Below are 13,427 nucleotides of genomic sequence, written 5' to 3'. Positions count from 1 at the left end.
TTCCCCCGACTCTTGCAGTTAGGAGAGCACAATTTTTTGTAGCGTTTTACAAAACAAGCAATACCACAAGCCAAACACTGAGCCATAGTACACAGGAGTTTTACGCTCATGGCCTGAACAGATGCACTTAGCATGTGTAAATCGGGAAAACCAATGTGGTGAGGAACGGCAAGCATACATTTTTTGAAAGAGCACAGGCAGACCTTTTCAAGGGTAGGTGACTTGTGCAGGTTGCAAAAGTGTATGGTGCCTAAAGCAGCGACTAAATGTAGGTCACATTTGGGAAATTAAAGGGTTGTGTGACAAAGGGCACCAGCAAATGGGTCAAAACGTTATGAAAACCACACAAACAACACATGGCCTACCGTCCCGCGTTCCCACAGGTGTCCCCATGAAAACGGTACCTCACATGTGTGGGTGCACCTAGCTGGGCACCAAGGGGAAAGCCTAAAACACAAGTAACCCCAAGACTGTTTTCATACTGGAATTTCAGACTCTATGCCGACTGGCACACCATACAGATATGGGCCTCGGGTGTCCAAGCCACCAAGGAAAACAGGGGACCCCATGCATTTCCGAAAAGAGGACACCCGTGGGAATCCGCAGAGGTACGATTTGGGCAAATTGCCCCAGAATTTAGGACCCAGACACCCCTGCAAAGTCCAAAATGTGGGAAAAAAAAAGCATTTTCCGCACATTCGCTCGGCTCACCCATCAAAACACGCCCCCAACAACACATGGCTTACCGTCCCGCGCTCTCACAGGTGTCCCGATGAAAACAGTACCTCACATGTGTGGGTGCACCTACCAGGGCGCCAAGGCGAAAGCCTAAAACACAAGTAACCCCCAAGTCTGTTTTCAGACCGGAATTTCAGACTCTCTGCTGAACGGCACAATATACAGATATGGGCCTCGGGTGTCCAAGCCACCAAGGAAAACAGGGAACCCCATGTATTTCCAAAAAGAGGACACCCGTGGGAATCCGCAGAGGTATGATTTGCGCAAATCGGCCCAGAATTTATTACCCAGAAGCCCCGGAAAAGTTGGAAATGTGCCAAAAAAAACCCACATTTTTCACTTTGTCAGGGGTTCTTGGTAAAACATTCTGGTCCACTTTGCGCAAGTTGGACCTCAGTGGATTCCTACTGGTGCCCTCTTTTCAGAAATGCATGGGGTTCGTAGTTTTCCTTGGTGGCTTGGACACCATATGCCCAAACCTGTAGGTTATCTCCCCAAACCCTTTTGTGGTTATCAATGGGTTAGCCTTTTGCCTTTGCAGCTAGATTGGTGAACCCACACATGTGAGGTACCGTTTTCGTTGGGACACCTGTGGGAACGTGGGAAGGTATGACATCTGTTGGCGGCGTGTTTCGGTGGTTGAGCAGAGTGAAATGTCTGGAAATTGTGTTTTTTACCCCCAAATTTGGAATTCGCCGGGGGTTTTGGGTAGTAGATTCTAGCCGGATTAGCGCAAGTCAGACCTCTGTGGATTCCCACGGGTGTCCTCTTTTCGGAAATGCATGGGGTTCCCCGTTTCCCTTGCTGGCTTTGACACCCTAGGGCCAAATCTGTAGGTTGCCCGCATGAACAAAATGGGCAGTGGCGAAAGGCTTGGGGTTACCAGTGGGTTACCCTTTTCCTTTTGCGCCCCCGGTAGGTGCACCCACACATGTGAGGTACCGTTTTCATCGGGACACGTGTGGGGACGCGGGAAGGTCAGCCATGTGTTCTTGGTGGTATGTTTCGGTGGGTGACCAGAGCGAAATGTCTGAGAATTGTCTTCATTTCCTGCCAATTTCAGACACATTTCCCTGTGTCCACTCACCGAAAAACGTCGCCAACAGATGTCATACCTTCTCGCGTTCCCACAGGCGTCCCGACGAAAAAGGTACCTTGCATGTGTGGGTGCACCTACCGGGGCGCAAACGGAAAAGGGTAACCCGCTGGTAACCCCAAGCCTTTCACCACTGCCCATTTTGTTCATGTGGGCAACCAACAGATTTGGGCCTAGGGTGTCGAAGCCAGCCAGGAAAACAGGGAACCCCATGCATTTCCCAAAAGAGGACACCCATGGGGATGCGCAGAGGTCTGGGGAGGGGGCCAATGCCCCATCCCATTAAAAACCTCCTAGACCCTTTGGGGTGCCCCTCAGCCCCCCCTAAAAAGCAGCCTACGATTTTGTATTATTTTCTTTGTTTACCCAACTTCGCTTGGCCCAGATGGCCACATTAGTGTGCCAATCTGCCCCCAGGGTGCCCAAACCCTACTGCCCCATCTATTGGGGGGGCCTGTCCCACCATTTGTGGTGGCCCTCTCCTCACCCACACCGAACGGAGGGGGGGCACATCATGCAGCCCTTCCTAGGAGGGTCAGGGAGGGCTCTATGAGGTGGTCCCCCCCAGCCATTTGGGGTAGGGGCAGAGGGCCACCACAAAAGGTGGGGCAGGACCCCCAACTCACAAACGGATCCATGGTGGTCCAGTGGGTTGCTGGTCACGGATCGAGCGCTCTGCGCCGATCCGCGACCAGCAATGCCTCATGTAGATGGTGTCCTTGGAAAGGGGAGAACCTCCCCTTTCCAAGGGGACCATTTTTTGCCATATCCCTGGTGGTCTAGTGGGCCCCAGGGCCCGAAAACCCCCTCCCACCTCCCCTCGATTTCTTTTTTCCTATTCACCCCTGGGGGCAGTGATCATCTGCCCCCAGGGGTCTCTGGCGCTGTGGCCCCATGCTTTGCGGCCACGGGGCTGCTTACCTAGTAAGCAGCTCACCCCTCCCCCACGTCACAAACTGATCTGTATTGATCCGGTGACATTGCTGCCCGCGGATCGTGCGCCCTGCGCCCGATCAGCAATGCCACACAATGGGTATCGTTGTAAAGGGGAGAATCTCCCCTTTCCAACAATACCCGCCTCGATCTCCGGCTTGGAATACAGCCAGAGATCGACGCAGAGAAAGAAGGGCTCTTACCTTCTTTCTTCACCGCAGCAGCCGAAAATGGCTGCTGCAGTGATTTTACTTTCAGTTTCACGCCGACGTGCTTTACGAACGCCGACGTTAAACTAAAAGGTAATCCAGACCCCTAGCCGGGGGTTGGATTACAATTTTGCTCGATCCCTGCATTGCAGGGATCGAGCAAAGCAGAGTGCCAAAACCGACGAGCCGGCTCGTCGGTGGCAACCTGGAGCAGTTTCCACTGACGAGCCGGCTCGTCGGTGGCACTTAAGGGGTTAAAAACTCAGACAGCGAACCAAAAACATTTGTATAAATTAACTGTGTTATCAACCCAACATGAATAAAGTTGACTCATTTAAAAAATGAGAATAAACTTATTAATTCACCACTCAATCTCACACTCCTTCATCGCCCATTCAGGCCAACATGTTTCATTCCTCACTCATTCCAAACGCACACAGTCAGGGCAAATTCATCAGGGGCATGCACTTATATCTAAAAACAATTTGTGCCAGGAGTATTTATAAGATTTGGAAGGGTTATGCAGACAAAGGTAGTACTTTTTTGTTTAGATCAGAGAGTTGAATACTCCCAAGGCATACTACACCAGTCCTACTCCACATCTGTGGTGCCAGAAAGTCTAGATGTGGGGTAAATGTGAAACCAGTAGTAGTGCCTGATTGGACAAATACTGGCTGTTTGAATGGGGCAGGCCCTTACCATTGGTGGGCTTGACTTGCTTCCAGCTCGGATTTTGGACAAGAAGAGTACCTCTGCAGCCATTTCGGCAGATCGTTGGAGCTAAGAATTCCTCGAAGAAGCACAGCCTGTGAGGATCCGAAGAGGACTCCTGACGTGGCTCAGCATTCCTTCCTGTGTCTGGCCTGGTGAAGCCCTGGGTGACTACCTGATCTCCGAAGACCCCGAGCGGTGCTTCAGCCCTTGGACTAGTGCGATCAACAAGTTACTAGGTCTTCGACGATCGTGCCCTTATGAGCCTTCTGAAGTGTCCCTGGACTGTCCGGTGGACTGACCAATTTTATCATGGGCTGCCTCTCCAGAAGCGTTGCCATTCCACGTTCAAGCCTGGAAATACAGTGGTCGCCAGCTCGTGCCACAAGTCGCTTGCTCCCTGAATTTCGGCGTCCCAGCATCAAGGGACCCTGTCCTGGAGCAGCTTCTGCGACTGAGGACACCTGTCATTGCCTGTCTGCGGAGACATCTCTGGAACTTGCCTTTCTCCAACCAGTCCTGAGGAGGCCTGCATACGTGTTTTTTGCATTTCCTCATCGTCAGAGTTTGCATCTTGCAGCTGTACCCGACCAGAAGAATCCTCGCACACCAACTCCTGGGCATCACTCACTAGAACCAACGTCTGAAGATCAAGCCCCTCGCGACCTCCAGATGGGTCCAGGGGGTAGGTAAACACAGTGCATCCGTCTTCCCTGTCCTCCATAGGATAACACTGGGAACAGGACCCTTGGTCCCCTGCTTTCCTTTCCACTCCTCCTTTGGTGGAACCTGGGTAGAGTAACCTGAAATATAAGAAAACATTTACTTACCTTTTGTAAAATGGTTACCTGAAGTACAATTATTGAAGAACATTTTGAACCATCACATGTGTATTGCAACTAACCTGCAGAGACTCCCCTTCAGGGGAGGAACATTGAGGCTCCTGTGACTGGTTCCATCATTTAATCTACTTACACGCTTGCTGAATAAGTTACTTTTAATGCATTTGTGTACCTATGGTGAATGTATATATTATAGTTTTGTGCTATAACACTACCAGTTAAGATGTATTCTTCAGTGTGTCCAGAAGGCCGATACGAAATACCTCAGTTTTATACTTACTGTTTAAATTGAATTATTGTGTGCCATACTGTGGGCACTCATTGCGGGTTCCTGACCCCACTCGGACGCTCCTGTGGATAGGCCTTCACTGCTCATCCACATTATCTTCATTGGGGGTTGGAAAACCTCTCAGTTAGCAGTTTACTATAAATAGGGTGCCCTCCTAAAATCTGTCCACCAGGCTAGGCTCTAGAAATCCATCTTAACAGAGACCAACATCAGTCAGAGAGGGAAGAGGAAGAACCATATTCTCCCAGGGGAGACCATCACCTTTTGTTATAAGACCTTAGCAGGTCAGGATTAAGAAGTTTGGCCCCTATGAATTGTTAGACATGTATCCCACCTTCCTTTTTTATTTTGTGGTTTTGGTTATGTGGAAAGTTAGTTTAGTCCTCATTTGACTTCACAGGTGAAGCAGACTGAGCAACTAGCCAAAGCGGACCATAGAGGGGACCTACAAGTAGAGTCGAGCACAGGGTTCAAGAACCAACATTGCAGGAAGAGCTGCGGTCAGAAAAGATCAGAGGCTTTTTCCAGTAAATGGTAAAAAACAGTAGATAAGGTGATATATAAAATCACCACAACTCCCGGACGTCAAGGTCCTCCTGAAGAACAGAATTCAGAATAGATCAGGACCCCAGTATAAGGCTCAAGTGACAGCTCATGGCTTTTGGACCAGAAACAGTTCTAAGGTTCTTTTTAGATCTGGTTAACGGCAGGTCATCAGTCCAGGACTCAGGGATTTGTGCCTTTAACCAGCAAGAACCGAGAGGGCCAAAAAGATCAATAACCTGGATACCCAAGAGGATGGCCGGTTAATCAGAAGCAGCAGTGACGATGATGGCACCAGGGCGATGGAGGAACCCAACCAAAGGTTCAGAGCAAGGAGAGGGAGGAGGAGGCAGTCATCTAGAGAATGGTCCCATGAGGGAAATGGCAGGAGGTGGCCCAGTACGGCCCAAAAAGGAACTGAGGTGGGAAGCGAACCATCACTCATCCAGGCAAGGAACACTCCACACCTCAAGATACTCTGAGCAGGAGGAATTTACAGCTTGGCAGCAAGGCAAGGAAAAGGCCATACAAGAAAACAGCCTGTCTAGCCAGCTAGGACAGCAGTGAAGTCAAGAAATCGATAAAAAGGATTTCACCAGCTGGATACAGGGGAAAATTAGGTCCCCGGGCCGAGCCATTAAGGCCAGCTGTGGATCTTCAGCAGCAAGCCAGCTACACTAGCAGTCTCCAGGAGTTCCAATAAGAGTGAGCTAAAGCCAGGGTGTCCCACCAATACCCTCTTCCATACAGGGCCATCTACGCAAACCCAACATTGACATCCCAGGGTAGCACACAGGTTTTGGTGACAGCAAATTTGTCTGGGCACAAAAATAACCAAACACACTGGCCCACTTTCTCCAGGATGCAGAATGGGGATGTCTGGGAGCTGTAAGCCATTTAGATGTAGCCTACAAAGCGTGAGTGCAGTGGTGTTCAGCACAATTGCCATTTTAGGTCTGCCTCATGGTGCTCTGAGACCAAAGAATGGCCAAAAGTAGAATGGCTGGGGTACAGAATTTAAATTAACGCATTGGTAGCCCAATGGACACCCTATATGAAAATTCCAACACCAAAGCATTAACATTCCTTTTCTTAAAAACACACAAGGGTCTGTACCCCAAAACAAAGTCGGGAAACCAGCAAAATAAAAGTAAAATATTCTCGGGTCCCACAAGACTCAAGAGAACCTCAAAAGTGGAATCCTGCACAAACACAACGAAAGGACAGCTTTATCTTGGTGTAGAGCAGATTGAATAAGTAGACTTGCAGGATGTGAAGGAGACAACTAAGCAGCAACATCGCAAACTTGTAATACTAGTTCTCAATCAAATCCATAAACAATTGTGTCGTCTTTGGAAGCCAGATCATGGACCACTAAAATGGAGAACCACTCCAAATCACTAAATATAATCTCACATCATACATTGCTTTGATCCACATTATATTGAATGAATATATTTTGTATTTGTTCTCATCTTGCACGGTATCAAGCCCCAACAATTAAGAAGAATTGTTACTGATATATTATTCCAGTAACATGACAACTATTAGTAGTACCATGACAACTACTAGTTTTCTCTCAACACACCATCAAGTTAGAATTTAGTTTCCAACACCAGGATTATAACCCCATTTCATTATTACACTATGCAAAGTATCCCTAATGTTATTGAATACTTGCTTTCAAATAAGATCAGTTTTGGACCTCAATCTGAAAATGTGCAGAATTTTCCATTTCTACACCATTATACCTAACACAAGTATGTTAGTTTCCCGCCTCAAGCATACAATTTGGCCTCATCGGTAATTTCAATATTTCCTCTCTAGCTAGACCGAATTTAAGCATCTCCATTTGTTTTCAAGATGCATAGGAACTTAACTGAAACTATGGTCGCTTGCACGGCACCCAACTGAGGAAGGTTCACTTTTTGAAACCACATTATGGGTTCCTTTATCAACTACAACCATTATCTCAGTGTACTATATGTACCTTAAGTTTTGCTATCCTTCATTTGGATTATTGGCATTCTAAACAATGTGTTCTGTGATGTTTGGCTTGATATTATGCCATTAATGTACTTGTTTTTTTCTTCTCCCTTGTCTCCGCTGTTCCCACCCCCTTTCCCAGTTTTACTTCATGTCGAGAATATCAAGTCTAAATTGATATCATGATGCAAATTTTATATTGCACTTTTGTTTATAACTTACAGGCAATACTGCCTCACCTTTAAGTTAATCTTCCTTTCCTTATTGAATCAGCCTTTACAAAGCCACTGTGAAAGCGAAACACATGCACGTTCTTAAAAGTAGGCTCGATCTTGAACTTGGCTCGATCTTTAACTTAAATAATTCAAACAATAAATCACTGAAATGTCCTACAATTTACATAAACTTCTTTTCATTTTAGATATTAAAACAGCACAATATAGTTATTTCTAGCCTGGAATCCTCAAAGATCGCAATGAGCAATCGAGTTGACACATATTGGTTACCTGGTGAAGGCAACCATCCCTCTTGGTATATGCTGCAGAAAGTTAATCGGCATTAGATATAATATTCTCTTGCCAAATAATGTCTTCAGTAGCTGGCACAGGTTTGACATTTCACCACATCCTGTTTATTTCAACCATAAACATGTTTTACATGTATCGGAAAACACAACAGAGAGACAGGCACTTAGACAGAGGATCCTCCCTTGGGATTTGTACACGATTGTTACCGGATGAAGCAATGAAATGTCACTCAATGGAATTCTCAGTGGTTAACAAGCATTGGCTCAAGTATTTCCACTCTTCACGATTCACAGCATGCCATTGGTTCCCCCACACAGCTGACAGGTTTTAAATGATACTTGCACGTAAAGGCTTCTCCTTAATTGCAATTCAACTCACCGGCTCCAGAATCTGGCTTCAAAGGTGGAACTGGCTTCTTTGTTGGGGGTGCTAAAGTAACAAAACAAAAAAAAACAGTTTCAGCGCATTAGCAATACTGCATGTAAATGAAAAAGTCTACCAACTTTACAAGGTAAAAACTCAATTTTATGAAACATACAAGCAACATGATTTGTACAAGGTATTCTCTAGATTCCCATCACCAGGAAGGATAATCGTGAACTTACTAGCAAAAAAACTATAAACCCACTACGAAAGATCAGTGCTGAGTAATAGTTTCTCTCAGAATTGAAAGCACCATTATAGCTCTACATAATGTAAAACATACTGGCTTATTAAGTGTTAGGGAGAATTCTCATTTCTATGTTAATTCCCTTCAACCATAGAGATCCCAAGCTCTCTTGCTGGACTCTCAAGACTTGTAAGCCCTTTTTCTCATTCTCTCATTTGAACTCCGCGTTTCTATGACTTGGGAGTCTGACAAACTACATAGGCATCACATTTTGTATTGAGACACACAGCACCTTCAGTGCAGTGTCACAGAGAAGTCCTATGGATTTCTCTTAAGGTTTAAATACCTTCCCTTGGATAAACTACTGTTTCCAAGAGTAGTAAAGTCAAATTGACTTTACTTTTTTCACTTTGTCGACACAGCACACACAATCTTATGTGGAGTGGAGGAGGGGTTACTTAGTATCCCCTTGGTGTACTTTCTCATGTAACATTTTTATGTTGCCCTCACTACAATTAATGGTTGGTGGCAGTGGTTTATTTTTCCTACCATTGTGCGTTATTACCACAGGCTGAATCCCCAGCTGCATTATTGCATCCATGGATGCCCATTTTGGAGGACAGCCACCCTGCTATGCGAGTGACAGCTTGTCTGCAAATGAATGGGAGAAACCTGCATAAAAGGTGAGGTCTTTTGGGACGAAGGCAGAGTTGACCACTGGATGAAGGAACCGAAAAAGAAACTTGAAGAGCAGCTTGCTGCACCCTCCTGGATCGTTGATTTGCCTGGTGCAGCCCTGCTGCAGTGCAGAAGCTCCAAATTTCTAATAGACTAGAAAATCCCCTCTCCCTGCTGGCTGTACTTCCTTGCTGTTGCTGGAACCCAGTGCCAAGGGCCAGAAACTCCAGAATCGAGTGCATCAATTTTAAGTCGAGCAGAGCTCCAGGAAGATCCCAAGGACCCTCCCGAAGCAGGACAACCCAAGCCAGAGGCACCTCACCAGAGTGCTGCACTCCAGAAGCGAGGGGAACCCATCAAGTGTCCGAGATCCACGGTGGTGCTTTTTGCGAGTAGCTGAAACTGCGAAGTGCCGCTGAATTGAAGAGAGCCCTTTGCTGCCGCTGACCTTTGAACTGCAGTGCAAGAGTCCCCACACTTCTTCCCTCTTGTCCACACGACCGAGGCCCAGGAATACCGGATCTGCAGAACTGCAACAGGAGCAGAAGCCAGCTGAAATCTCTTCTTTTAACCAAAAGGTACTGTGTTAACTAAAAGGGGTGCTTACCTTATTGGTTGCGTAGCTTGCTCGTTCTCACAGGAGACCTACAGTAGCTGCTTTTTCTGCAGCGTTGCTTGCAGCTTTGCTTCCCCCCCCCAAGTCTTACAGCTTGTGGCACAACAAGTGATTCATTTCTACAAAATCTGATAACATTGTGCAAGACTTTTTGCTAAATCTTCAAAAAGTGCCCCAGCTCCCCTAGACTTTGCTCAATTGACATTGCTGTCCTTGCTCCCTGCAGACTCTTCTGACCCTTTGGCTTTGTGTTGATCTGTCCCTACAGAGGTCATACATACGTTACTTGTATTGCTGGGGAAGGGTTAACCTATATTTCATTGGGGGATTGTGAAAGTGCTTATCTGTTCCGGAGAACTTGTTAACCTTTGTTTACTTCCCTAACCTCCTTTTCCTTTTGTTTCATTACTCCAGTATTGCTTTAGTGTCCTGAGGGTGTAGGAATTATCTGTGTGTCATCCCAAAATGGTATCTACTTACTTGACTGAAACTGAAGGAGTGTATTTTTGAAGTGTGTGTAATTGTTGCAACTTGTCTTTTCTAAAGAAAGCTTAAAGACTGACCTAAATTAATAAATAATTTTAATAAGAAACCTTGAGTATAAGTGTTATTTGACTACGTGTCACTGTGAAAACCTATGTTGCATCTCTACAGCTCATAATGACCCCTCTTGAGTTACGCCTGGCTTCTTACAGGCCTATACCAAGGATTGGGTTCCCTATTGCCAAGAGGACAATGTTGGTGTAGTCTCCCAAAGGGTTACTACATACAATCTTGCCTAACACTGGTGGTAGGCGGTGAGGATTTGTGTAGAGTTGTTACATTGAGTGTTTGTGCTTGTGTCCAACTAAACCTCCACAAGGCTAAGCTCCATCAGAAAGTAAAACTCAATTGTAACATGCCAATGTGGATAACTTCAGTCAGGAAGCCATAACCATTTTAACAGTAGATTAACTGAAATAAATGTGTAAAGTGAGGGGTCTTGCTGTAAAAGGAAAGAAAAATGTGTCGATTACAAGGTTGTTGAATCACCAAAGTTTGGGTAGAAGGCCTGCAACACCTACTAACCCAAGAAATGTGGAAAATGATGAGGATGATCGTATAGGGTCAGGAGAAGTAGAAGAGTCTCAGGGCGAGGATCTGTCTATCTCAACCTGCCTTACTACCTCGGGCCCTTTCCACTGGCACCCCACCAGGTCCACCACTGAGTCCCGAATATATTTCTCTTGAGATAAAGAGAATAGAATTGGAAACCAAAAGATTGGATGTTCAAAAGAGAAGCCAAACATCAAGACATCAGAATCAGGGAATTGGAAATGCAGCATGAGAAAGATATGCAAAGACTGTCTCTTGAATCCGTTTCCTCCCAAGGGTCGTCTAGGTGTTCCAGTCCCAAGCGGTTTCGCCTGCTTAAAGAAGCAGTGAGTACATATGATGTGAAGAAAGATATTTTGGATTGGTTGAGTGCTTTTGAATACAATAATGAGATTCAGGGAATCAGAGGGAATGAGTTAAGTCCCTGGCTTTTGTCTAGGATATCCCAGAGTGCAACTGATGCTATATTCGAGTTGAGTGTCCTTGCGAGAAAAAAGTATGAACATTTGAGGCTGCATTAATAGCCAGATTTGGGAAAACTCCTTCCAAGTACCCCAAGAGGTTTAGGATCCTCAAAAAGGCTAATGGTAACCCTTGGGCTACCTGGGTGTGTGAATGTTTGAAAAATTTAAGATGGTTGGGTTAAGGGTTACAAAGTGAACACCTTTGAAGGAATGAGAAATCTGTTTTTGTTAGAATCTATTTTTGATGCCTGCTCTCCTGAGCTGAGACAGCACTTGGCTGACTCTTAAGAGATTGATCCCAAGAAGATAGCAAAGGATGCTGACTTGTGAGTTGGGGTGTCACGGTATTAGTTTTATGACGGTACGATAACCTTCTTGCCAAATGATGGTATATCATGGTTATCGCGGTATAGCAGGTGGAGTTAAATAATCTTAACAAATATTTTCTAAAAGGTCATAAATTGACAGATTTAGCATCACAAACAAAACCAGGCACCCAGGGCCAGAATTGGGCTTTCCAACATACTTTCCACTGAAATGCCTTGCTTCCACCAAACACAAACAGACGTGTGGAGAGGAGGAGGGGGGAGCCCTGCTGCAACTGGCAAAGCAAACTGAATAGCTTTTCTTAAGTGGTCATTTAGGCTTTTTGCTTCCCCCACTGGCTACTGGTGAAGATGAACATGTTGCCATCTTGATAACCTGCATGCCACCCATCAATGGAGGCTGATGGTAGTATACGCTTGTGCGCATATACACACACAAACACACACACACACACACACAGACACACACAGACACACACAGACACACACAGACACACACTCTCTTTACGTTACAGCCTTTAGTTTACTTGCGGGCCAAAAGGTGTTCAGTAATCACAGACATGTTACCCTTTGGTATGGCAGCAGCGAATACCCACAGAGATGAGTGAATTTCGCAGTATGACTTATTATATGTAAATTCAATAATAGAACCAGGGAAATCCCCCATTGCCATATGTTTAGAGAACATTATCCATTATAAATATATAAACCCCAAAGCCGCCAACCCAAAGTAACCCCTTTTCCTTCTTGGCACTGTATCTATTCTTCCTATTGCTAACATATTGATTTTGTGTCAGGCATGTGTGGTTTATGGAATGGCATTAAAAACTGCTCCAACTGAAACTACTTGGCAGACGGCACATCCAACAGCGCAAGACCAAGACTGCGCAGCACTTGCTTACTGCAGCCTTTCCAAATTGAAGTTTGAAAAGCACACTTTACGGTATGAACGGTATAAACAATGTGACGGTTATTATTGTTCAATTAAGTGGTTCACGGTATCTTTAACGGTATACCATTATACCGTTACATCCCTACTTGTGAGTAGCCAACAAGGCTACTCACAAGGATTCTGGGGCCACTCACAAAAAGGATGAGGGGAAGCAGCACAAGAAAGAGGGAAAAGAGAATTCTAATTCCAACCATCCAAAAGAGGGCCACAAACAAAATAAGGTTAAATTCCAAGGGAAACCAAAGTCTAGTGAACCCTATGGTACCAAACCAGAGGGAGGTCAGCAGAAGCCCCATTCCAGAAAGCATTTGGTAAATGCTATGCTTGTGGGTCAACTGACCATGTGAATGGGGATCCCAGATGCAAGGATAAACCTTCAGGGGTTCGCACTGCCTCCTTATCCTTCATCCCTGAGGGAGAATTTCATATGGCAAGTGGTTACTTTCAACTATCGACTGAAGACCCCATTGGAGTCTCAGCCAAAGTTTCTTTAGTGTCCCAGGGTCTGTGGGAACAGCAGAATGTGGCTGTGTACAACTCCATTCCAGACAACACAAAAAGAATACTACAAGGACAGTGTACTTGTAAATGGTCAGGAGACTCCTGCCATTAGAGACACTGGGGCAAGCATTACAGTGGTTAATGAAAGCGTTTTCGAACCCAAAGATGTTGCTAAAGCACCCAAAGTTCCCACTAGACTTACAGGAAGCCCAATCCAGATGGTTCCAATACTGCCAGCTCTCATCCAATGCAACCATGACTGTTAGAATACCTGTCAGCAGTGCTCCAGATAAGATTTTGAGGTGGGAGTA

At 45.7% G+C, this 13,427-nt stretch overlaps 1 protein-coding gene across 7 annotated transcripts in view; it reads right to left on the bottom strand.

Moving 5' to 3' along the window:
- Nucleotides 1-13,427, bottom strand: part of LOC138526371 (CD99 antigen-like) — a 383,615-nt gene that overhangs the window by 270,538 nt on the left and 99,650 nt on the right. For all 7 annotated transcript variants that reach the window (XM_069637030.1, XM_069637033.1, XM_069637035.1 and 4 more), the window contains one exon: nucleotides 8,253-8,303. In XM_069637030.1, the coding sequence (XP_069493131.1) occupies nucleotides 8,253-8,303 (51 nt within the window). The remainder of the gene's footprint in view (nucleotides 1-8,252; nucleotides 8,304-13,427) is intronic.

Source organism: Ambystoma mexicanum, chromosome 7p (assembly GCF_040938575.1).
Source record: "Ambystoma mexicanum isolate Mex_15411 chromosome 7p, UKY_AmexF1_1, whole genome shotgun sequence".
Lineage (NCBI taxonomy): Eukaryota > Metazoa > Chordata > Amphibia > Caudata > Ambystomatidae > Ambystoma > Ambystoma mexicanum.
The sequence above is the reverse complement of the archived record's forward strand: the minus strand, read 5'-3'. Positions and strand labels throughout refer to the sequence as shown.